The sequence below is a fragment of the Phyllostomus hastatus genome, unplaced genomic scaffold (assembly GCF_019186645.2).
Source record: "Phyllostomus hastatus isolate PE091 unplaced genomic scaffold, TTU_PhHast_1.1 phas_scaffold_93, whole genome shotgun sequence".
NCBI classification, from domain to species: domain Eukaryota; kingdom Metazoa; phylum Chordata; class Mammalia; order Chiroptera; family Phyllostomidae; genus Phyllostomus; species Phyllostomus hastatus.
The window spans coordinates 340,617-363,957 of NW_025334042.1; the positions used below are offsets into that span (position 1 = coordinate 340,617).

At 42.2% G+C, this 23,341-nt stretch overlaps 1 protein-coding gene across 3 annotated transcripts; it reads left to right on the forward strand.

The window, feature by feature from the left end:
* The first annotated feature begins 519 nt into the window (after window positions 1-519).
* Window positions 520-12,845, forward strand: BBS10 (Bardet-Biedl syndrome 10). Of its 3 annotated transcripts, none has more exons than XM_045829760.1 (2): window positions 520-767; window positions 1,159-3,869. In XM_045829760.1, the coding sequence occupies exons 1-2, from the start codon at window positions 583-585 to the stop codon at window positions 3,137-3,139; spliced, it is 2,166 nt and encodes a 721-aa protein (XP_045685716.1). In that variant the 5' UTR covers window positions 520-582; the 3' UTR covers window positions 3,140-3,869. The 3 variants fall into 3 exon arrangements, 2 of the variants coding, with proteins under 2 accessions (XP_045685716.1, XP_045685717.1); XM_045829761.1 differs by having other exon boundaries at window positions 601-738; XR_006784628.1 differs by lacking the exon at window positions 1,159-3,869 and adding an exon at window positions 9,659-12,845 and having other exon boundaries at window positions 629-767.
* The last annotated feature ends 10,496 nt before the right edge of the window (window positions 12,846-23,341 follow it).

The window sequence follows — 23,341 nt, forward strand, 5'->3', positions numbered from 1 at the left end:
TACGAAGAGCACAAAGCCTACAGCTCTCGCTATCTGTCTCACATCCCCAAACTGCTATCGTGAGTGGAAGGACAACTGACGGAGAGTGGACAGAATATGTGTTGAGTCCAACGCAGAGGTTTTGCTGCTAAACGACAAGAAGCTTTGGTCGAGGGTAGGTACCAGCCGAGTTCTCCCCGCGGTACCCATTCCCTCTTTTTTATACAGGCTCCACTATCGTGCAGACTTTGGAAGCAAGCCTGGGGACACGGAGGGATTTGGTGGCAGCTGAAGCCAAGCCACTTGGGGAAATAGGGATCTGGGAAGGGACTGCAGTTTCCGCTCCAGGGGCAATTCCCCGGGAACCCTCTGACCCTATTCTATCTTCGTAAACTATAGGGCCGCTACCCGCGACTGGCAGCACAGCTGCGCTTTTCTGACGAGTGAGTGGATGGGCGGCAGCCTCGTCCAACCGGGAAGCCGAGCTGCCCCGACTTCCGGCTCGTCCCAGCCTTTTCCACTTCCGGTTGCACAGTGCTCCGCCCCTGGCAAGTCGTCGTCTGCTGCTGGGAGCGACCTGCTCGGGCTCGAAACCGGTGGGCTATGGCGGCTGCAGGGTCTGTGAAGGCGGCGTTGCAGGTCGCGGAGGTGTTGGAAACTATCATGAGCAGCTGCTTGGGGCCTGAGGGTCGGCAAATTCTGTGTACGAAGCCCACCGGCGAGGTGCTGCTCAGCAGGGATGGAAGTCGCCTTCTGGAGGTGCTGCACTTAGACCATCCCATGGCCAGGTACCCGCGTTCCACACTCCAGCCCTTTTGGGCGTACTATAGACGGTCACCCCAGGCTATCTCCCCGAACTTAGTGCCCGTGAGGCGGTGTTCGTGGAAAACACTGACTTTGGATGAGACCAGTGTATGTGCAGGGTTAGAGCGCAGCCCTAGGGAACACTGTATCATCAAATTGTATCAACTTTTAAGAATATTTCTTACTCCTCCCCCTGCACCTAGAATCTTGAAATAGAACAAAATACTAACTTGGAAAAGAGAAAACTAAGGACATAGCAAAGGGGCCGTATTCTCATTTTATGCTCATACTTGTAAAAACGTGGTTTCAACTTGATCTAGATGTAGGAAGGCAGCCCACTGAAAATCTGAGTTGTTTTATTTCTATTTTGTACAGGGTGATGGTGGCATGTGTTTCCAGTCATCTAAGAAAAACAGGAGATGGTGCTAAGACATTTATTATCTTTCTTTGCCATTTGCTCAGAGAACTTCATGCAGTCACAGACAAAGGAAAAGACTCTTTCATTTCCAAAAATATTCAAACCCATGAAAGGCATTGGAAAAATTGTTGTCAGTGGAAATATATTTCCCAAGCTCTTCTAACGTTTCAAACACAAGTATTAGACTATGTTATAGACCACTACTTAAGTAGACACTTTTTGTCCATCTTTTCTTCATCCACTGAAGAGAGAATGTTGTGTAGGAGCTCTTTCCAGTTGCTCTTAGAAGCATACTTTTGTGGAAAAGTGGGAAGAAATAACCACAGCTTTATTTCAGAATTGATGTGTGACTACTTTTTCAAGTGTATGGCTTGTGGAAGTGGGTTTGAAGAAGTATTTGAGTTAGTGGATGACTATTTCGTAGAGTTGAACATTGGTGTCACTGGCCTTCCAGTTGCAGATTCCAGGATCGTAGCTGGGCTTGTGCTTCACAGAGACTTTTCTGTGTACTGTCCAGCAGGTGGGGACATAAGAATAGTGCTAGCAACAGAAACCATTCAGCCCGTCTTTTCAACTTCAGGATCAGAGTTTATTCTAAATTCAGAGGCACAGTTTCAGACATCTCAGTTTTGGATTGTAGAAAGAACAAAAGCAATAATGAAATATTTACAGACTCAGAATGTAAAACTCCTCCTATCTAGTGTGAAACAACCAGACTTGGTTATTTATTATGCAGAATTGAATGGCATATCAGTGGTGGAATGTTTATCATCTGAAGAAATTTCTCTTATTCAGAGGATCACCGGTCTTTCTCCCTTTGTACTGCCACAAGCCTCTTCACGTCATGAAGTCTTGAATACTGCTGTGGTAAAATTTTGTAAGCCCCTTGTACTTAGATCCAAACGGTATGCTCATTTTGGCTTGATTAGCACATGTTCATTTATACCACACTGTATAGTTCTTTGTGGACCAGTGCAGGGTCTTGTTCAACAACATGAAGATGCTTTACATGGAGCATTTAAAATGCTTCGGCAGTTATTTAAAGACCTTGATCTAAATTACATGACACAGATCAGTGACCAAAACTATACATCAAATCCTCTTATTTATAAAAACAGAGAAAGTAATCAGTCATCAGAACTTGTTAATGACTCGATACAAAGGCCATATCAAGGCATAGATGTAAAGAACAAAGATGAACTGGCAAAAATTCAAACATATTTAAAAGTATATTCAAATGTGGTCGTTCCAAGTGTAGAATTAGAAACATGTATTTCATGTTCAACACCAAAAGTGACACCAACAGATACATACCAGGCAGACGAAACACTGAGATGTTTATCTGCAAACAAACCCAGGATGATTGATGACCATGATCCATTTATTGGGAGTGATCCTACTACTGATTCAACAACAGAAAATACTAGAATAGAAATTTCTTATGAAAATGTATCGATCACAAAAATTTCTGGAATAGGGAATATGTTACCAGAGAGATGTAAGTCACTGGAGGTGAGCTCTTCCCAGAGTTACTGCTTCTCATCTATACCAGCAGGTTGTGTTTTACCAGTTGGTGGTAATTTTGAGATCTTGTTACATTACTATCTCCTCAACTATGCCAAAAAAAGCCAGCGCTCAGAAGCAACCCTAGTTAGTGTGATAATAGCTAATGCACTTTTAAGCATTCCCCAAATCCTGTATAAGTCTAAGAAAGGAAATCACAGCTTTCCACAAATATATATTAGAACTCTCCGTGCACTGCAAGCCAATCAGCCCCTGGTGAGCAGTCAGACAGGTTTGGAATCAGTATCTGGTAAATACCAGGTACTAACTTCAGTTCTTCAGTGTTTGACAAAAATTTTAACCATTGATTTGGTAATTAGTATTAAGAGACAGCCTCAGAAAATTCATGATCAAGATTCAGAAGAGGAGCTATGAGATGGGATTTCTTTATAAAACAGATAATCCAGCTCAAGCCATAAAGTAAAGCAGGTGTATTACCACTGATTCTCAAGTCAGTCCAGTCAAGGTAGGAAAAAGCACAGTTTAGAAAGTCTTTAGAAGTACACCTACTGCCTCTCCTTTCTGTATTTAGTTCATAGAATCATTTAATCTCAGATTTGGATGCGGTCTTCAAATGCCATCCTATTTTAATTGTTTATAATATGAAATATTTGCTTCATTTAAAATAATTTAGTTTTCCTACTCATAATTTCTAAAGCAATGAGTACAAAATCTCTATTTCCTTTCTCAAAAAACATAAATTGGTTGTTAGTTTTATATGGTCCTTGTTTATTTCCATTTCACGTGGAAACCCTGGATTCTCACCATCCATATGCCATTAAATATATGCTACCAAAAATACGACTTTGTGCATTGTGAACATATTTTCATTTCTGTAGTTAAAAGTTAAATCCAGAAAGGATATGAATTCAAACTTTAATTTTCTCCTGGTCCCTAAGAACTTGTAAAACTAATATATTTACTGGTTTGGTGTTTTTTTTTTCTTGTATTTGGTGCATAGCCAGAATTCAATAGTAACAATAATTTAAGAATTATTTCTAATGGGAAGTTTAAATGTTTTTATTTTATTTTAAAGGTTTATAAATGCAAGCAATACCCGTGGATAAGGCAGTGTCTTCTACTTTTAGCAATTTTCTGTAACACCTAAGACAGTGCTGTGTTTATTCCAAGTATTTAGAAGTGCTTGCAGAGTAAAACTGTTATCTTTAATCTGTTCTCCTGGGTATCTGTCTCTGGAAAATACAACCTGCTAGACCACGAGAGGGGAACAAGGACAACTGTATGCATTAACTACTTAGCCGAGTTTTTAAGTTACATCCCAAGCCACCTCTCATAAACACATATTTTCCAATAACTTTTATGAACCTCCTTTTTCCCCTATTGGGTCAGCACAAGCCCTTTTTATCCCCAAAACAGTAGACATTAAATACTTGAACCTCAACATCCCTAAATTTAGCTTTAGCTAGAGCAGCTGTGTATTCATAATCACGTTTTACTGGAATTGTCATGGTGTCCATGTTTCAGACTAAAAGGAAAGGGGAGAGGAATGCAGTTAGTTTGAGCCTGAACTTTTATCAGAAACTACTCAACCCTCCCAAAAGGAATATAGTATGTGTTTCCCATCGTCACAGCACAGCAGACACAAAAACTACAGCTCAGAAACCAAGTAAACAGGGTATGGCAAAAGCAGGTTTATAGTTGAGAGTTTGTGAAACCATTTATTCTTATATTACTATTTATTCATTTTTGTATTATTTTCCATATGAACAACTATAAACCTACTTTTGCCCAACCCTATATTCATTGCATCTTTGTGACAGCAAGAGATTGGTAACAACCCAAACTTTAGATGGATACACAAAGTGGACAGGGACAATGGGGGGAAACACATGGGAAGGTCAATTATCAATGTATACTTTGTCATTTTGATTTTTAAACCCTTTGAATACTATCCACACTGAAATGAAATTTTTTAGATATTAGAGCAAACATCTAGAATACTCCCCAAGTAGTGATAAAGTAATAGGGATTCTGATATAAGGAAATGCACAAACAACAGTGAGGTGGGGAGGATGGCTGGAGGGAAGGGTGGGGAGGAGGGTGGAGGCAGGCAAAGAGGAGGAAAGGGGGCCATCTGTGCTAGTGTCCACAATGAAAAAGCACAGAAGAAAAACTGCATGAGAGACACAGCAACAAACCAATAATAGAACTTTAACAAAAGAAAAGGTTTATAACCAAAACAGAATATTCTATTAGCTACACCTGGCTTTTGGTTTTCTCATCAGCTCTGGAAACATTCTTCCTTAGCAGGCTACTGGGAGCTAATGAAGAGTGCCAGATCAGATTTTGTCAGCACATTGGAGACAGATCTGTCTCGGACTGACTCCAGCCGAACTTGTGTGATCAGTTTAATTATTTACTATGAGAACTGTCCTGGGAACTAGAATATCCCAGCTTCATCTGAGCAAGCTTTCCTTTATGGGTGACTTATATGTGAAGTCAAGTAATAACCAAGTGGTTGCTCAGCAAGCATGCAATCTGAAGAGAAAAATAACTTTGTGGTCCTGCCCTTCTCATCTGCCAGGTGCTCAGTCCTGATCCGCTTCCCCACCAACACTTGCTTCACAAGGGATTCTGTGCCGCTCCATGACTTGGGTGCCACCACATGCTGATAATTCCAAGTTGTGCACTTCCAGCCAACCTCTTTGAACTCCTAACTCATTTGTCCAACTGCCAACCCAGTCTCCACTGGGATGTTCACCATCGATGTTTCCAAAACAAAATTGCTATTTCCCATCCCCTAAACCGAGGCCTTCCCCTGCGATTCCATCTCAGTTAATGGTATCAACAACCTCACGCTTGCTCAGGACAAAAACCTAGGAGACACCTTGACTCCTCTCTTCCCTTCACATCGCATAGCCAGTCTAGCAGCAAAGCCTGCCAGCTCCACACACAACACAGATTTCAAATGCACCCGGTTCTCACATGGCCTCTCCAGCCCAAACCACTTCCCTTCTCACAGCAGCCTCCTAATGGCCCTGTTTGCTTCCCTTCCTCTGTAGTTCTCTAAAGTGATTTTCTCCCAACTGTGTATTTTTAAAAAATTTGAACTCTCTGAAAATTTGAAAAAGAGTGCAATGTACACCTACATTCCCCTCATCTAGGTACGCCAATTACCATTTTACCCCCGTCGTGCATGTGCACGCACACACACGGAGCACACATTTTATGGAACTATATGAAAGTAACTTGTAGACCTTACACTTTATCCCTAAATACCTCAGTATATGTTTCCCATAAAAAGGACTTGCCTGTACATGACTGACTGATTTTTTTCATATGCAAATCATGTCACGTTCCTGCTCAAAGTCCTCCAGAGGTTTTTCATTCGCAGAAAATGAAATCCACATTCATTGTTGCCTACAAGGCTCTGCACAGTCTGTTCTCTGCCTGTCCCTTAGATGCCATCTCCTCCCACTGTGCCTCCAGCTTTCTCCCCACCGGTTACACTATCAGTCAGGACAGGCTATGCCACAGTGCGGTAACAACTCCAAGTCTCAGAGGCTTGGCACTCGAATTTATTTCTTGCTCACATTCATGTCTGTTAGGGATCAGCTGAGGATGCTGTTCCCACACGGCTTTCTTTCTCACTCTCGGAGTGAGGCTGACGGAGCAGCCACTGCCCAGAGCATTTCAATCACCGTGCCAGAAACAGAAAAGGAAAGTGCTCTAGAGGGTCCTTCATTGGGGGTCTCCATTAATGGTGCACATCATTTCTGCTCATGACTCACCATCCACAGCTAATCACATGGCCTACCCATCAACAGAGGAACCAGGTAGTGTGGTCCTACCTTGTGTTTGGAAGGAGAAACAACCAGAACATTTGACAAACAGCACTAACTAATGAGCACAGACCTAGCAGCCTTTCTGTTCCTCGAGCACATACAAGTTCATTCCAGCCTCTGAGCTTTCCACTTGCTGTTCTGGCTGCTCAGAATTCTCTTCCCCTCTGATCTGTAGGTAGCTCACTCCTCACTTCATTCATGTATCTCTGTTTTAATATCACCCCCTCAGAAATACCCTTCTTGACCTTTCAATTTGAAATAATGCAATGTTTACTACCAATGAGTTCCCTCATTCATTCTATCTCCTCTACCCTGTTAAGCTTTTTTGAGCACTGACCTCATGTTATTAGACTGTGTGTGTGTGTGTGTGTGTGTTTATTGGCTGACTTCCCCACTGAATGCAAACTTCATGAGGACTTGATTTATTCATTTCCATTTTCCAGCATGTAGCATAGTGCCTGGCCTAGTAGGCTCACAATAAAGTTCAATGGATCCATGAATAAATAGGACTAGACCAACCTAAAGAATGACTAAGGCTCCCTTTTCCTGAGTGGTGATTGCATAGACCCAGCCAACATGTGCCTCAATGACTCTATTTCTGTTTGTTGCCAATGCTACCTCAACTCAGATGGACAGTTTCTTCTTAAAATACCAAATCACTGCCAACTTCCACCAGCCTGGAAGCCATTCTGTTTCTTCCAGGTGACTGATGTCTCTTTTCTGAACAATTATTTGTTCGTTTTAAAGGGTAGCTTTCAGCAGGAAATTTTATTTCCCAGTCTATAGCCCCATGTATTGATGATGCTGTAATATGATCTAATCACATTTCTCTTAGCTTAACATTATGATAAAATATGCCTAATTCCTGCAGTCTCTGTCATTCACAACAGCTCCTTTGGATGTATTTAGCATCAAGTAAAAGAGGGACATTCTTATCTCCCCTGATCATTGCAACCAAAGTTCTCACGCCCAGATTAAGCACACCTAGCTAGTGATTGGGTGCACTCCATGAACCCCCCAGGGGGGCTCTCACTATGATGAACTCCATGATCTGTGCCCCAACTATACAGAAGCCCCTGCTGCAGCAAGAGAAATGAGTCCCCGTGGTATGGTTAACCTGAGTGCACATTCCAAAAGTACACTTATGAACCAATTATTTGGTGTCCCCTTAATTGGCAAAGTATTAACCATTCAATGCAGATTGAAGAATTGTGACTATCAGCCCTTAATGCAATAGCAAACACACAAACACACACAGTCCTCTAAACCCATCTCTGCCACAGACATCGCCAGGTTTCTGTACATGTAGTGATCGCATCATACTGTGCTTAGTGACTTGTTTTCTTTTCCTCTTTTGCTTATCACCTCACTCCTTTCACACTATACCCCAGTCCCCAGTCTGCACCCCAAACCAGTGATCCTAAGAAACACCTACCAGGTATCCTTTCCTATTTTTCACTATGCTTATAAAATCATATACAAATATGTGTACATATTTAAGTGCTAATGGGTTGTTTCTGACCTACTTGATTGAGATTCCTCTGATCTTTCTGTCTCACTCCCCGTCCCCCAGGCAGGTGAAGGGGCTTACCCTACTGGTGCGTTTGGGTGGAGGAACTGGATGAATCTGGCTCAGCACTCCCCTTCCTTCTCTTGGTTAAGAGAAAGGAAGTATGGTCAGCTTCAAACCTGTAGGCCTGTGACAAGAGTCAGTCGTGTTGGAAACCAGGCCTGGGTGGGTCTGAGTGATTCAGAGGTGTTGCACTGAACTGCCGGCTGCATGTAGCTCTCTAAGCCCTGCCGGCCTTACCAGGAGTTACTGTGGTGTTTCTGTCTCCCTCTGCCTGACTCCAGTGTCTGCCTTTCAGGGGGCAGGGGAGTTACTTATTGGGCCCCCTAAAACTCCATCCCTGCCACAGACACTGCCACCTTTTTATGGCCAGTGTCGGGTATAGTAGCAGCAAGGACCAACTGAAACTGGACAGTGTCCTCGCTGTCACCTCCAGTGTGCCAGCACTCACATGCTCGCATGGCTGAACTCTGTCCCCCAGTCTCCACTCGCCCCACAACCAAGAAGCAGGCCGCGAAAAGGGAGGCAGAAGAGAGGCCAAGGCCTCACAGCACACACAGGGAGCTGCCCTCCGAGGGGAAGGACTGAAAAGGACAGGAGATGAATTGTAAACATTGGCCTTGAAAGCATTCACTAGAATGGGCTTCATTTGGCCAGAGACCCAAGTGCTGTTTCTTGGTAGTATACATTTTTCCCAGCTCCAGGGTCAGTGAAGACTCTGAAAAAGCAGAGTCATTGAGAGAACCAAAGTGTTCTATGTGCTGTGCCACTGGAGATTCTTCAATTAGTCCCCCTCGGAAGACTTAAAGGTGGAATCACCAAGAGAGATGCTTCCAGCACTTGCCATGGCTCAGCAATGTCCTTGCATGAGAAGGGAACTAGAGGCTATGCTTTCATAAGGAAAGAAAATAAAGATTAGTGGAGTGATTAGATGAAAGGAATGTTTTATTAATTTGGTTAGGAAAATGGGAGGCAGAGAGAGAAAATGGGAAATGAGTCATTCCAGGATGATGGGATGGAGATAATTAGGTCTAATCAACATAGACTGGAAGACCACTAAGCATGCATATAATTAGCTTACAATGACTAATTAAGGTTGTATTTTAAGATTGGCGCTTTCTGTGTCATTTAAGAAGTCTTTGCCTCAGTTTGGGCCTTGGAAATGGTAACTAAGAAATAAATCACAGGGAAACAGTGAATTTTGATTATTCCTTCATAAGTACTAAATATAAGTATTTAAATAAATACATATACTAGAGATATATAATAAATAACATTAAACACAAATATATATAAAAATCAAGCAATCTACTATAATTCATTCACACTCTATGAAAACTGTTTTACAACACCCATAATATAGCTAAGGAAAAAAGTTACTTTAACTTACCTCTTTTCTAATTTTTAACAAACTTGCTTCAGTCTCATCTTCAAAACGTCTTCACAGAAATTCTTTAAATAGTACAGTACCCTTCAACTTCTTCATTAGAATTTCCTTTTTATTCATCATTCTTTTAGATATTCTTCCAGTCAGCAGCTTCTTTGGAAACCTGGAAAGCAACCTCCTGATGCTGTAACGTGAACCGGTCTGCAGAGACACTGTGACCACACAGTCAAATGGCTCCGCACTGGCCACACCGAGCAACCTCAGGAGGCAGATGGGACGGAGACGGGGGCTTCAGAGCCACATGGACCTGCGTGTGGATCTTGGATGTGCCACATGCTAGTTGTGTGACCTTTAACGACCTACTTAAACTTGCTTTACTTTACTTCCCTCATCAGTTATTTTAGTTGTCTATTGCTGCATAACAAATTACCCTCAAACTTAGTAGCTCAAAATGGCAAACATTTATTCTCTCACATGGTTTCTGTGAGCCAGGAATCAGGGAGTGGTTAAACTGGGTGGTTCCGGCTTAGGGTCTTTCACAAGGTTACAGTCAAGGTGTTGGTCAGGACTGCGGTAATGTGAAGGCTGTAACAGTGGAAAATTGTGACGGTAGGAAATTGTAACCCACCCCACCATTCTTCTGGCATTGTGTCTGTTTCAGACTCAGTGCTGACTCTGACTAATATGTGGCGGATGGATGAACAGCATGTTTGTTTAAGAATCCTAGGAACTAGTTTCAAAAGATACAGATCCTGACCTTCAAGCATCCCAGTTCCAAGAGATCTGCTGACCTTCATCCATGAAGCCAGGATGACCTGAAGCCGGGAATAAGGTGAAGCCAGGGTGTCTAAGCAGGAAGACATGGGCTGGACCATCACTTCCCTTATCCGAATGGACTGTGCTCATCTGCATGCGGAGAACTTTTCAACCCCCTCCCTTGATCTCTTTGTTCTGTTCCCCTCTCCTTCCTTATAAAAACCTCTGCCTCCACTGAGAGGTGGAGATGGGCTTTGAGACATGAGCCCCCATCTTCCAGGTGGCCAGCATCTGCAAATAAACCACGTTCCTTTATATCAGCACCTGTCTCTCGAGCATTGGCTCACGTAGCAGCAGGCAGCCAGACCTGTTTTCGGTTACAACTTGACTGGGGTGAAAGGATCTGCTTCACTCAATCACATGGCTGTTGACAGGAGGCCTCGGTTCCTCGTACATGGGCCTCTCTGTAGTGCTGCTGAGGCATCTGCGCAACATGGCAGCTGGCTTCCTCCATAGCAAGTGACTCTAGAGAAAGCAAGCAGAAAGTGCAATGTCTTCTCCGATCCTGTCACTTCTGCTTATTCTATTCATTCGAAGTGAGTAACTGAGTCACCTTACATTCAATGAGAGAAGAACGAGGCTCCACACTTTGGAAGGAGGAACAGCAAAAAAGTTATGGTTTTTGAGACCATTATGATTGTTAAACAGAAAGAATGATATTTACTTTATCACCCCTGGAAGAATCAAAGTTAAACATTTAGAACAGTGCTAGCTTCAAAGTATGTATTCATCTACTTAGTCTTCACTGAGTCCCTACTGCTGAGCTGTATGCTCAGAATAGGACCATGAGAAAGCCCAGCAGAGTCCCTGCCATCATGAAGCTCACAGTTTAATGGGAAGATAGACACTAATCAAATAATACTAAACCAATGTCAAATTGCTGCTTCGCACATGCACAATGCAACATGGAAGGATTGGGACCAGTCAGGAAAGCTTTCTCTGAGGAAATGGTGTTAAGACCTAAGAGTTTCTCACACCCCTTGGTGTTGAGATCTCAAAGACCAGTGGGAATTGACTAAGTGGGGAAGGAAGCGAAGAGGGTTCTAGGTAAAAGGAACACTGGGGTAACATTGTGGGTAGCAGCGCGGAGAGGACAAGGCACAGGATGAGGTGGGGGGCCTGGGGCAGGGGAAGCCCTGCGGGCGAAGGCTGCAGAAGTAGCAAGGAATGAGCCTCTGCTCTGCTTTTCTGTGTCCCATGAAGGAGGGGAAAAAAACCATTTTACGCACCTTTATGAGACAGGCGGTTGCCAGAGAGTGGATTTGGGAGTAGGAGTTGACTACCAAGGTGTGTGAGAAGCTCTTAGGGATGATGAGTATTCTGTATATTGATTGTAGTAGTGGTTACAAGAGTGTAGGTGTTTGCTGGAATTCATAGAACTGTATTAGACATAAATTATACCTCAATGCATCTGAATTTTAAGAAGTATACTTTTATGCAGGCACTTTTATGGAGCAGTACCATGACATTGTGAATTTTCCTATAATATGGGTTTTGAATTTATTCCAAACAGTATTAATTCCTGCAGGATCAACTGTCTCAATGAAGTTTAACCTGCTGAAACTAAAACCCTCTGGCCAGTGAGAGTGAGCTGTGTGTGTGTGTCTGTGTATGTCTCTGAGTGTGTGTGTCAGTGGAAGGAAAAACACATCAGAGTAAACTAAATACAGTATAGTCTTTGTCATTAAAAGTAAGATGTTTTTTACAGCTATGGAAAGCATGAAGGGAGGAAAATCTTTAGAGGTAATAAATCAACTTACTTTAATGCACATGCTGACTTTTTTGGTTGCTCTATTTTTATTCTGAAAAGATGTTGCTGTGCAAATACAGTTCCAAATTCAACAATGATGCTTAACAATGGAATTTGAGAGACTATTTTCTGTTAGAAAAACAGTAACAGACGTGAAGCAAAACAGGTTTTCCTGGCTCAGAATCTGATAGAATGCCTGTAACATTATCCTGAGCAAGACGTTGATGCCATTAAGCTTCTGTGAAATTAAAGAGTTGAGAATAATGCTGTGTTCGTTGCAGCATTGGACTTCACTTTCAACAGCTGAGCTTTTGAGATTTCCAGTGTAAGATGTTGTTAATGGAAATGAAATGGATAGCATTCTATTGCATACATGTGCCACATTTTATTTATTCACTACAAAGCAATGGGAAAAAATAGCCTACAACTGCTCTCGACACCTCAGGTGAATCTCATGAACAAAAGAAGCCAGGTACAAACACTCAGATCGTATGATTTCATTTATATGAGGTACAACACGTGGCAAAACTAGTCGATGCTGTTACATGGCAGCAGAGCGGGCCCCTTGGACTGACGGGGAGCCAGTGACTGAAAGAGAGCACAGTGTGGATTTCTTGGTGTGGATAACATTCCGTTTCTTGATCTGAGAGCTGGTTACACAGATGTTTTCAGTTTGTAATATTCAATGTACTGTAATTTATGGTATATGTACTTTTATACATGTGTGTTATTCTTCAAATAAAAAGTATTTTTAGCTCTGACCAGTGTGGCTCACTTGGTTGAGTGTTGTCCTGTAGAGTAAAAGATTGCCAGTCCAATTCCTGGTCAGGGCACATCCCAGGTTGCAGATTCAGTTCCCATTCAGGCGCATCTGAAAGGCAACCAATCAGTGTTTCTTGAGTTGATATTTCTCTCCTTCTCTTTCTCCCTTCCTTCTCTTCTCTCTAAAAGTAAATGAATAAAACCTTTTTTAAAGTTTTTTAAATAAGAAAGAAGTATATGGAACAACTACTGGAAACATGTTTCCTAAAACAGAAAATTAGGACATTAGTCCACACTTGACCAAGATCACAGATGCACCAACCACATGGCCAGCAAACTGTCCTCCTGTCTGAGAAGACGGCCTTTCTGAGCTGGGGCTTTAGGGAGCATTGCTCAGGGAGGGGCAAGGAGTTAAGGCCACCACTTCACACCTGGCTATCGGCAAGGTGACACAGATCAGAGCCCAGTCACCCTCACATTCTCATTGTTAGTCGGGAATCTTACACAATAATCCAGTGGCTTAAAAACTGACCCACACTGTGTAAAAATGTTGGGCATAGCATTTCTGTAGGGCTTGAAAGTTAGATAATCTGTTTTCTAGTATTTCTGATGATTTCATTATTTATAAGCAAATGTATCAAACACATTTTTTTTTCGAATCCCTTTGCCAGAAGCTGTGAAAGTGATGAAAAAATATAGAAGATACAGTCCTTGGCTTCAGTAAGCTTGTGATCTGTAGGGAGGTAGCTCCATACCATGAAAAGATTAACTAAAAACACACAGCAGTCTGTAAGTCTGAGTGAGGGAGCTCTGATCAAATGCGGCTATTGGCACACAAGATGAATGTACTATGTTCAGTAAAGGACAAGGGAGGCAAAGAGACAGAACCTGAGCTGGAGTCTGAGGGAAGGAATTTAAAGGAATCACGCAGGTGTGGAATGTGAGGAGACGTTTCAGAAGGGAGATTAATGGTGTAAGTAAAGATGCCAAGGGATTAGTACACAAAGAGTGTTTCGTTGGGATGGCCTTGTGGCTCCATCTCTGAAACCACATAGTGAAACTGGCCAGCATTAAAAGTAATTCACATCTTTACTGAAACCTTTCAAAGGCCATCTGCAAGAATCCATCTGGTTGGTGACCCTTAGCATCACTTCTTAAAATATCCTTTTCTACATTCCTTGAGTTCTCATATCTCCCATATTGCAACTGTAACTAGACCAGGAATTGGCAAACTGTTTCTATAAAGGGCCAGATGTAAATACTGTAGACTTTTACAGGTCAGATAGTCGATGCCACAACTACTCAACCCTGCTGTTGCAGCACAAAAGCAGCCACAGAAAAAAAATGCAAATGACAGAAGTGGCTGTGTTCCAATAAAACTTTATTTACACTAACAGGCAGCTGGCTGGATTTGGCCTGCAGCCTATAGCTTACTCAGCCCTGAACAAGACTCATCCAATACTGGACAAAGACAACTCCTCAGAGCCTAGAGTGTCCTTTTCATTTTTCTCCCCACCCCGATTCTTTTGCTGCTTCTCTCTCACAATTAAATTTTATCCCTCCTAATGCCAGTTCTTGTTCTGTGATAAGAGTCAGAGTCAATGGGTATAGAAGAAATAGGAACCCCAGATATACTGGGAACTACGCACTATTTCTAACCAGGGAGAGTGAGTCAACCCAAGTGATATTTTCAGAAAAGTAATCTGGCAGTAATGTGTAGGACAGACTGTGTGGTATAACAGAAGCAAGGAGAGCAATTAGGAGGTTATTGAAAAGAATTTATGCAATAGATGTGGAGTCTAAGCTAGAACATCAGCTTGGAATAGAAAGAAGAGATGGGTGTGAGAAAAAGTGTGATTCAAGGTTTAACTAGAAACAACCAAGCAGATGCAGGAGAAGGGAGAGGAATCGAAGATAATAAGTGAAGGATTACTGAGATTCGGAGACTAGGTAGGAAAATATTTGCATCATTTTCATCTACTTTTTGAGTTTTCCTTCTCTTTGCCCCATAAACACCAGTGTTCCTCAGGTTTCTTTCCTTACCTCCCCCTCTCTTCCTTTTCCTTCCCACTTTATAAAATTTTCCGGGGTGACATGATTCAAATTCATAGCTTTGACTAGGACTTTTTCATATGATGATTTCCAAATCTGTTATCTTTAGCCCAAAAGTCCCTGGTGAGCTGCAGACTCATTTACTCAATTCCTATTGTGTGTTTCCAGAAGGACCCCAAAGACCCTCGACTCAGATCTGGTTGAGGTTGATTTTACCCTGCTTTCAAGCCAGAAGTGAGCCTATTACTGTTATATGGGGGCAGGCAATAGAAACAAGGCTTGTGGTTCAGAGACAAAGGTCCCAGGTACTCACAGCACAGCAAGTAGCATGAGCATCAGCATGTTGACATCTGTACCCTTACATCAGTACCCAAGGCCCACGTGGGTAAAATGGAGGCCCAGATGAGATGCCTCATAGGCAGTGGATTGTGTAACAGAAAGGGGATGCTGGACTTGAGGAACCTGCTATTTTATTGCAAACAGCAAGCAAGCCTGCCCTTTGTCCTGGAAGGAGTCTCAAGGTTCCTCACTGCAAAAACAAGCTAGCCCAGGTAAAGAGCAGTGAGTGCTGTACTGAGCAGGATATAGGGGAGCGACCCAGAAGACATGGTGCATTCTAGCAGTCAGCATGTCCCAAACAGCATTCATCAACTTCTTCCTTAGACCTGCACTTCTGTCTTCACTCTTGGTGAAGGGCTATGCCAGAAACTGGCAACTATGTCAGGCCCTGTACTGTGACTTACTACCCTATGGGCACCCAGTTAGCCATGTATCAGACTCCTGTGGCTGCTGTAATAAATTACCACCAACTGGGTGGCTTAAAATAACACATTTATGCTCTCATAGTTCTGCAGGTCAGAAGTCTGAAATTAAGGTGTCAATATAGCTGTGTTCCTTCAAAGACTATAGGGGAGAATCTGTCTCTTGCTTCTTTCAGCCTCTGGTGGCTCTAGGGTTTCTCCGGTTTGTGGCCACATTGTTGCAACTTTTGCCTTTCTGGTCACATCCTCCTCCTCTCTGTCAAATCACCCTCAGTCCTCTGACTGATTCTTATAAGGACATGTCACTGGATTCAGAGCCCACATGGATAATCCTGGAGAAGCACCTCCTTCAAGTCATCTCACCATTTGCCATGTAAGTTGTGTGTGTTTGTTTCTGCTACATAAGCTAATATTTATAGATTCTGGGGATTAGAATATAGACACAGCTTTTTGGCCTAGTCTACTCCAGTCACCAAGTCCTGTAAAGATTCTAGCATAGTCACTTTTAAACAATAAATCTAAGTTAAATTTAGGAGCTATCTACATAGAAGTAATAGTTAAAGCTATGAACATGTAGATAGTGAAAAGTTACGCCAGATTCAAACCCAGGCTGGATGACTTCAAAGTTCATGCTTTTAATCACTAACAATCCTGTCACCTTCTTGCCCTCTTTAAAAAATGTTAGTTGTCGGACTTCCAGCCAAGATGGAGGGATAGGTGGACGCACCGTACCTCCACACACAACCAAGATTGGAACAACAACAATTTAAAGATAGAATAACACCCAGAACTGATAGAGAATTTATCTGAACGGAAGTCGGACAGCCAAGAAGTTGAAGTAGACCTGTTTATCCAGACTGGTATGAGGGGCGGAGACGAGCAGCCAGGTGCAGGTCGCGGCACGGAGAGCAGAGAGCAGTGGGTGCATAAGGCAACTGGAGGTGTGTAAGGCACCTGGGGCATGCAAGATGGCAGCGGGTGGACCCTGAGTACACAAGCGGCAGCTGGCAGACCCAGTGAGGCAGCAATTGTGGAGCAGGGCAGAGCGCACAACCTAGGATCCCAGAGAAGGGACTGAGGTCCCATGGAGGCCGGAGCTACCACCATTGTTCCCTCCCGCCCCCGCCCCCGCCCCCATATACAACGTCACAGTCTAGCTACTGGGGTCCCCAGCCCCGGGGAACACCTAAGGCTCCACCCCTTACCATAACAGGAGCGACCAGACCAAAAAAATAATAAAAATAAAATAAAAAGAGGGAGAGAGAGATGGCTCAAACAGAAGAACAAATCAGTGCCCCAAAACTCATCCTCTTAAGCAACCGAGAGATAGCCAATCTATCAGAAGCACAGTTCAAAACATTGGTGATCAGGAAGCTCACAGAATTGGTTGATTTGGGGCACAAATTAGATGAACAAATGCAGGTTACCATAAAAGAAATGAAGGAAAATGCACAGGGAACCAATAGTGATGGGAGGGAAACTGGGACTCAAAACAATAGAGTGGACCAGAAGGAAGAAAGAAACAACCAAGCAGGAAAGAATGGAGAAACAAGAATTCAAAAAAAAAAAACGAGGAGAAGCTTAGGAACCTCCGGGACGTCTTTAAATGTTCCAACATCCGAATTATAGGGGTACCAGAAGGGGAACTGGAAGAGCAACAGATTGAAAATGTATTTGAACAAATAATAAAGGAGAACTTCCCCATTCTGGCAAAGGAAATAGACTTCCAGGAAGTCCAGGAAGCTCAGAGAGTCCCAAAGAAGTTGGACCCAAGAAGAAACACACCAAGGCACATCATAATGACATTAGCCAAGGTAAAAATGAAGGAGAAAATCCTAGAAGCAGCAAGAGATAAGGGGACAGTAATCTGCAAAGGAGTTCCCATCAGACTGTCAGCTGATTTCTCAAAAGAGACCTTGCAGACAAGAAGGGGCTGGAAAGAAGTATTCCAAGTCATGAAAGGGAAGGACTTACATCCAACATTGCTCTATCCAGCAAAGTGTTCATTTAGAATGGAAGGGCAGATAAAGTGCTTCTCAGATAAGGTCAGGTAAAAGGAGTAAATCATCACCAAGCCCTTATTTTATGAAATGTTAAAGGGACTTATCTAAGAAAAGAAGATTAAAAAAACATGTATAGTAAAAGGACAGAAAACTCACAATTATTAACAATCACACCTAAAGCAAAACCAAAAGAAACTAAGCAAACAACTAGAACAGGAACAGAACCACAGAAATGGAGATCACATGGAGGGTTAGCAACAAGGGAGTGGGAGAAGGAGAGAGGGGGAAAAAGTACAGAAAATAAGTACATAAATGGTAGGTTGAAAATAGACAGGGGGAGGGTAAGAATAATATGAGAAATGTAGAAGCTAAAGAACTTATAAGTATGACACATGGACATGAACTAAAGGGGGGGATGTGGGTGGTAGAGGGTGTACAGGGTGGAGGGGAGTGAAGGGGGAAATGGGACAACTGTAATAGCATAATCAATAAAACATATTAAAAAAAATTCCAAACTGAAAAAAAAATTTAGTTGTCGATATGTTCAAAAGCCAGCAGCTACAGAAAGGAAGCACAGGCTTCAGCTGCACCATCGTCTCTGAGATCCTTGTGTTGGCCAAGGGTTCCATTTATATAAAAAGCCATTTGCCTCATCACCACCCCAAAAGTGATGCCTCGCCCAGAAAATCAACATGGTGCGTGGACATCCTGCAGTGGAGCCACCAGGGAGATGAATTCGCTCTTCTAGTGTTCAGAGTTTCAGTCTTGGGAGTGAAAATGACCCCGACTATCATCTGCCTTCACAGTGAGTTCTCTAAGGGGGTTGGTGCAGCTCAGTGAGAGGCAGCCCTAACCATGGCATTTATAATCAGATTTCTGTCCTCCAGGCCTAACGAGGGCACAGGGCCATCAATCCTTAAGACGTATCATGCACTTTATATTTCAGAGCACTTAGCTAAAATTAATTACCCAATTAATCTCCAAGGATGATAACCAAATGATTTATCTTTAAAATTACCATTCTTTATTACAGGGGAAATTGGAGTCACTGAGGAACCAAATTCCAGTCCTTTTAAGGTCTCTCAACAGAAAAACTGCAAAACCCAAACTCACTGCAGCAAGTAGGACCTGTGGAGGAGGGACATTGAAATCTGCCAGTCTCAATGTGTGACAGTCATGAAGCAACTAAACCCCTGAGGCTTCTATTCCTTTGTCAACCACAACACTACAGTTCTGTCCCTTCTTCTCTTGCTAAGCTGACAAGGTGCTAAAGTCTTATGGAAATGAAAATGTTGTATTCTGGGGATGTTGATTGACTTGCATGTCGAGTTAACTTGAAATAAATTATCATTAAGCAAGGATGCTTTTAAACCATGGATCCCTTAACTATTATTTATTACTTTTAATTACATTTTTATTGTTTATGCTATTACAGTTGTCCCAATTTTTCCCCCTTTGCCCCCCTCTACCCAGCACCCTCCACTCTCTCTGGCAATTCTCACCCACTGTTCAGGTCCATGGATCATGTGTATAAGTTCTTTGGCTACTCCATTTCCTATCCTGTACTTTACATCCCCACAGCTATTCTGTAACTACCTATTTGTCCTTCTTAATCCCCTCACCTCTTCATCCATTTCCACATACCTTCCTCCCACCTGGCAATCATCAAAACACTCTCCATATCCATGCTTCTGTTTCTGTTCTTGTTTCCTTACTTTGTTTTTTAGATTCAATTTTTGATAGATTTGTATTTTTTGCCATTTTATTGTTCGTAGTTTTGATCTTCTTCTTTTTCTTAAATAAGTCGCCTTAACATTTCATATAATAATGGTTTGGTGATGATGAACTCCTTTAGTTTTCTTCTTATCTGGGAAGCTCTTTATCTGCCCTTCAATACTAAATGGTAGCTTTGCTGGGCAGAGCAATCTTGGATGTAGGTACCTGCTTTTCATGACTTTGAATACTTCTTGCCAATTCCATCTAGCCTGCAAAGTTTCTTTTGAGAAATCAGCTGACAGTCTTATGGATACTCCCCTGTAAGGGACTAACTACTTTTCTCTTGCTGCTTTCAAGATTCTGTCTTTATCTTTAACCTTTGGCATTTTAACTATGATGTGTCTTGGAGTGGGCCTCTTTGCATCCATCTTGTTTGGGACTCTCTGTGCTTCCTGGACTTGCATGTCTGTTTCCTTCACCAAACTGGGGGAGTTTTCTTTCATTATTTTCTGAAATAGATTTCCAATTTCTTGCTTTTTCCCTTTTCCTTCTCATACCCATATGATGTGAATGTTGGACTTCTTGAATTTGTCCCAGAAGCTTATACTGTCCTCATTTTTTTTTTGATTCTCTTTTCTTTTTGTTGTTCTGGTTGGCTGTTTCTTGCTTCCTTATGTTCCAAATCAATGATTTGATTCTTGGCTTCATCCATTCTACTGTTCTTTCCTTGCAGATTGTTCTTTATTTCAGTTAGCATATCCTTCATTTCTGACTAGATATTTTTATGCTGTTAAGGTCCTTACTAAGTTCCTTGAGCATCCTTATAACCAGTCTTTTGAACTCTGCATCTAATAGGTTGCTTATCTCCATTGTGCTTAGCTCTTTGTCTGGGGTTTCCATAAGGTTTTTTCATTAGGGCCATGTTTCTTTGTCTTCTCATTTTGGCAGCCTCCCTGTGTTTGTTTCTATGTATTAGGCAGAGCTTCTATGTCTCCCTGTCTTGGTAGTGTGGCCTAGTGTAGTAGGTGTCCTGTAGGGTACAACAGCACGTTCTTCCTATCACCCAAGCTGGGTACTTGAGGTGAGCCCTTCGTGTGGGCTGAGTACACACTCCTCTTGTAGTTGAGATTAGTTGCTGTTGACAGGTCAATGGGAGGGATTTACCCAGACCAGTCAGATGTAAGGACTATGACCACTGACCACCAACTTCTGCCCTCCATGGAGAATCAACTGTGCAGGGGCAGGGTGGTGGTGCTTTGATGTGGTCTGTAGCTATCTTCTCAAACTGGAGTAACTGTCAATACAACCTTGCAGTCTATTCTGCAACTCCATGGAATCAGGTCCCTCCTGATAGCCTCTCAATTTGGGGAGACTTTAAGCAATGTGTCTCTGAACATGTATCTTAGCAGAGCAGAGATGATGACTCAGTCAAGACAATTTAAATAAAAGTTAACTAGGCCCATATTTAATGATACACATGACTGTGATTGTGGTAATTAAGCACAAATGGCGAGGGGCTCATGTAAATGACTGTAATTAGTATTGCTTTTTCATAGGCAAGCCAAATTTCATTTCCCCTTTATACATTGGTAATTCACCAGCATCTGTAATCAGTGTCAATGTTATTTCCTGATGTCACGTACAGTTTAATCATCACATCTTATGAACATACATATATCCATGTACACGTAGATGAACACACACACCCTAAAAGACAAAGCCTGAACCCAACTCTCTAAAATGAGAATGCCTTTGTCCCTGGCTCCCTGGATTTCTTGCCCCCTTGTTCAGGGAAAAAATTTACTCTGCTCAACACATTGATTCCCACTTTGCTCTCTTTTTTTCTGGCCCTGGAGCAATTGAGGTATCTTTAGAGAGGTTTGCCCACTGGCTGATGTCTCCTGTGAGTTCCCCACTAACCCTGAAATTCTATTTTAAAAGTAGTACTAGGGGGTGAAAACATATAGGTGAGTATCTTTTGGTACCTTCATAATTATCATCGTCTTCATTATCATGAAAAACTGATCATTATTGAATTTTAATATATTTCAGATTCAATGATATGCTATTTACACACATACAGGTAGGTGTTACTTTTCATTTTCCAAATAAGGAAACTGGGACTTACTGAGGTTGAGTATTTGTCCACAGTGATGGAGCAAGTTAAGTGGGAAGTCAGGGTTCAAATTCTGGAGATTTTGACTTTAAACCATAATATATAACAAACTCGTTGTTCTTGCAAAATATAAAAAATAAGGACAGATACTTCCTTCCTCTCAATCTTTTTAAAAGTATACTTCATTGATTATGCTATTAAGTTCTCATTTTTTTCTCCCCTTTATTCCTCTCTACCTGCTACCTGCCTCCCACCATCATTCCCCCACCTTAGTTGATATCTGTGAGTCATACATATAATTTCTTTGGCTTCTCCATTTCCCATACTATTCTTTACCTCCCCCTGTCTATTTTGTACCTACCATTTATGCTTATTCCCTGTACCTTTCTCCTCATTCTCTCCCCACCCCCTCCCTGCTGATAACCGTCCATGTGATCTCTATTTCTGTGGTTCTGTTCCTGTTCTAGTTGTTTGCTTAGTTTGTTTTTGGTTTGGGGTTTTTTTTTAGGTTCAATTGTTGATAGTTGTGAGTTTGTTGTCATTTTACTGTTTGTATTTTTTATCTTCTTTTTCTTAGATAAGTCCCTTTAACATTTCATATAATGAGGGCTAGGTGATTATGAACTCCTTTAACTTGACCTTATCTGGGAAGCACTTTATCTGCCCTTCCATTCTAAATGATAGCTTTGCTGGATAGAGTCATCTTGAAAGTAGGTCTTTGTCTTTTGTGACTTTGAATATTTCTTTCCAGCCCCTTCTTACCTGCACAGTTTCTTTTGGGAAATCACCTGATAGTCTTATGGGAATTCCTTTGAAGGTAACTGTCTCTTTTTCTCTTGCTGCCTTTAAGATTCTCTCCTAATCTTTAATCTTGGCTAATGTAATTATGATGTGCCTTGGTACATGCTCCCTTGGGCCCAACTTCTTTGGGACTCTCTGAGCCTCCTGGACTTCTTGGAAGTCAATTTCCTTTGCCAGATCAGGGAAGTTCTCCATTATGTTTTCAAATAAGTTTTCAATTTCTGAACAGTAAGGGGTGTGGCATCTAGGAAGCAAACAAGAGTCCGAGACTGCTGCCTCTGGAGAGGCTGGAAGTTTCAGGCCCCAGGGCTGTGAGGAGTAGTGGCAGGGAATGGCAGGACCAAAAGCATGTGGGGACCAAAGACATGTGCACAAGTAGGCTTCTGTCCCAGTCACTAATTCATTGGCCGCACACTGTAAGAGTGGCGTGAAGCATCTGCAGGCTCCTCCGTCCGCATTTCATCCAGGCTTGCTCTTCTCTGGCTCACGTTCTTTGGCATCCTGGCTGCTCCAGCTGTGGTCATGGTTGTCTGAGTGGTGGCCTGGCTGCTCCTCTGAGAGTCAGCTGGGCTCACCTACACAGCAGCTGCCGCCCTCAATGCCACACTTACTGACATGGGTGTAAGGGCCACTTGCTCTGAAATTATTTTGCTGCAAGAAGTTTTGAAAGATGGTTTCCACAGAGACCTTTTAATAAAAGTGAAATTTGGAGAAAGGATTGAGGTCTTACAGACCTGCTGACTCTTAATTAAACAGTACATCCCAACAAGGCTTTTTGTATATCCATATGAGTTGGCTTCATTACGAGAGAGAAACATAACAGAGGTCTGCATTTGAACATCAAAAAGACAGAAGTCATGACTACAGAAAAAATACACAACTTTAATGTAGACAGGTAAGACATCGCAATTATTAAAGTTTTGCTTACCTTGGTTCAGTCATCAATTCAGATAGAATCTGCACTCAGAAAATGAAAAGAAGAAATTCAGATCTAAGATGGTGGAGGAGTAAGTAGAAGCTACACTAACCTCCTCCCA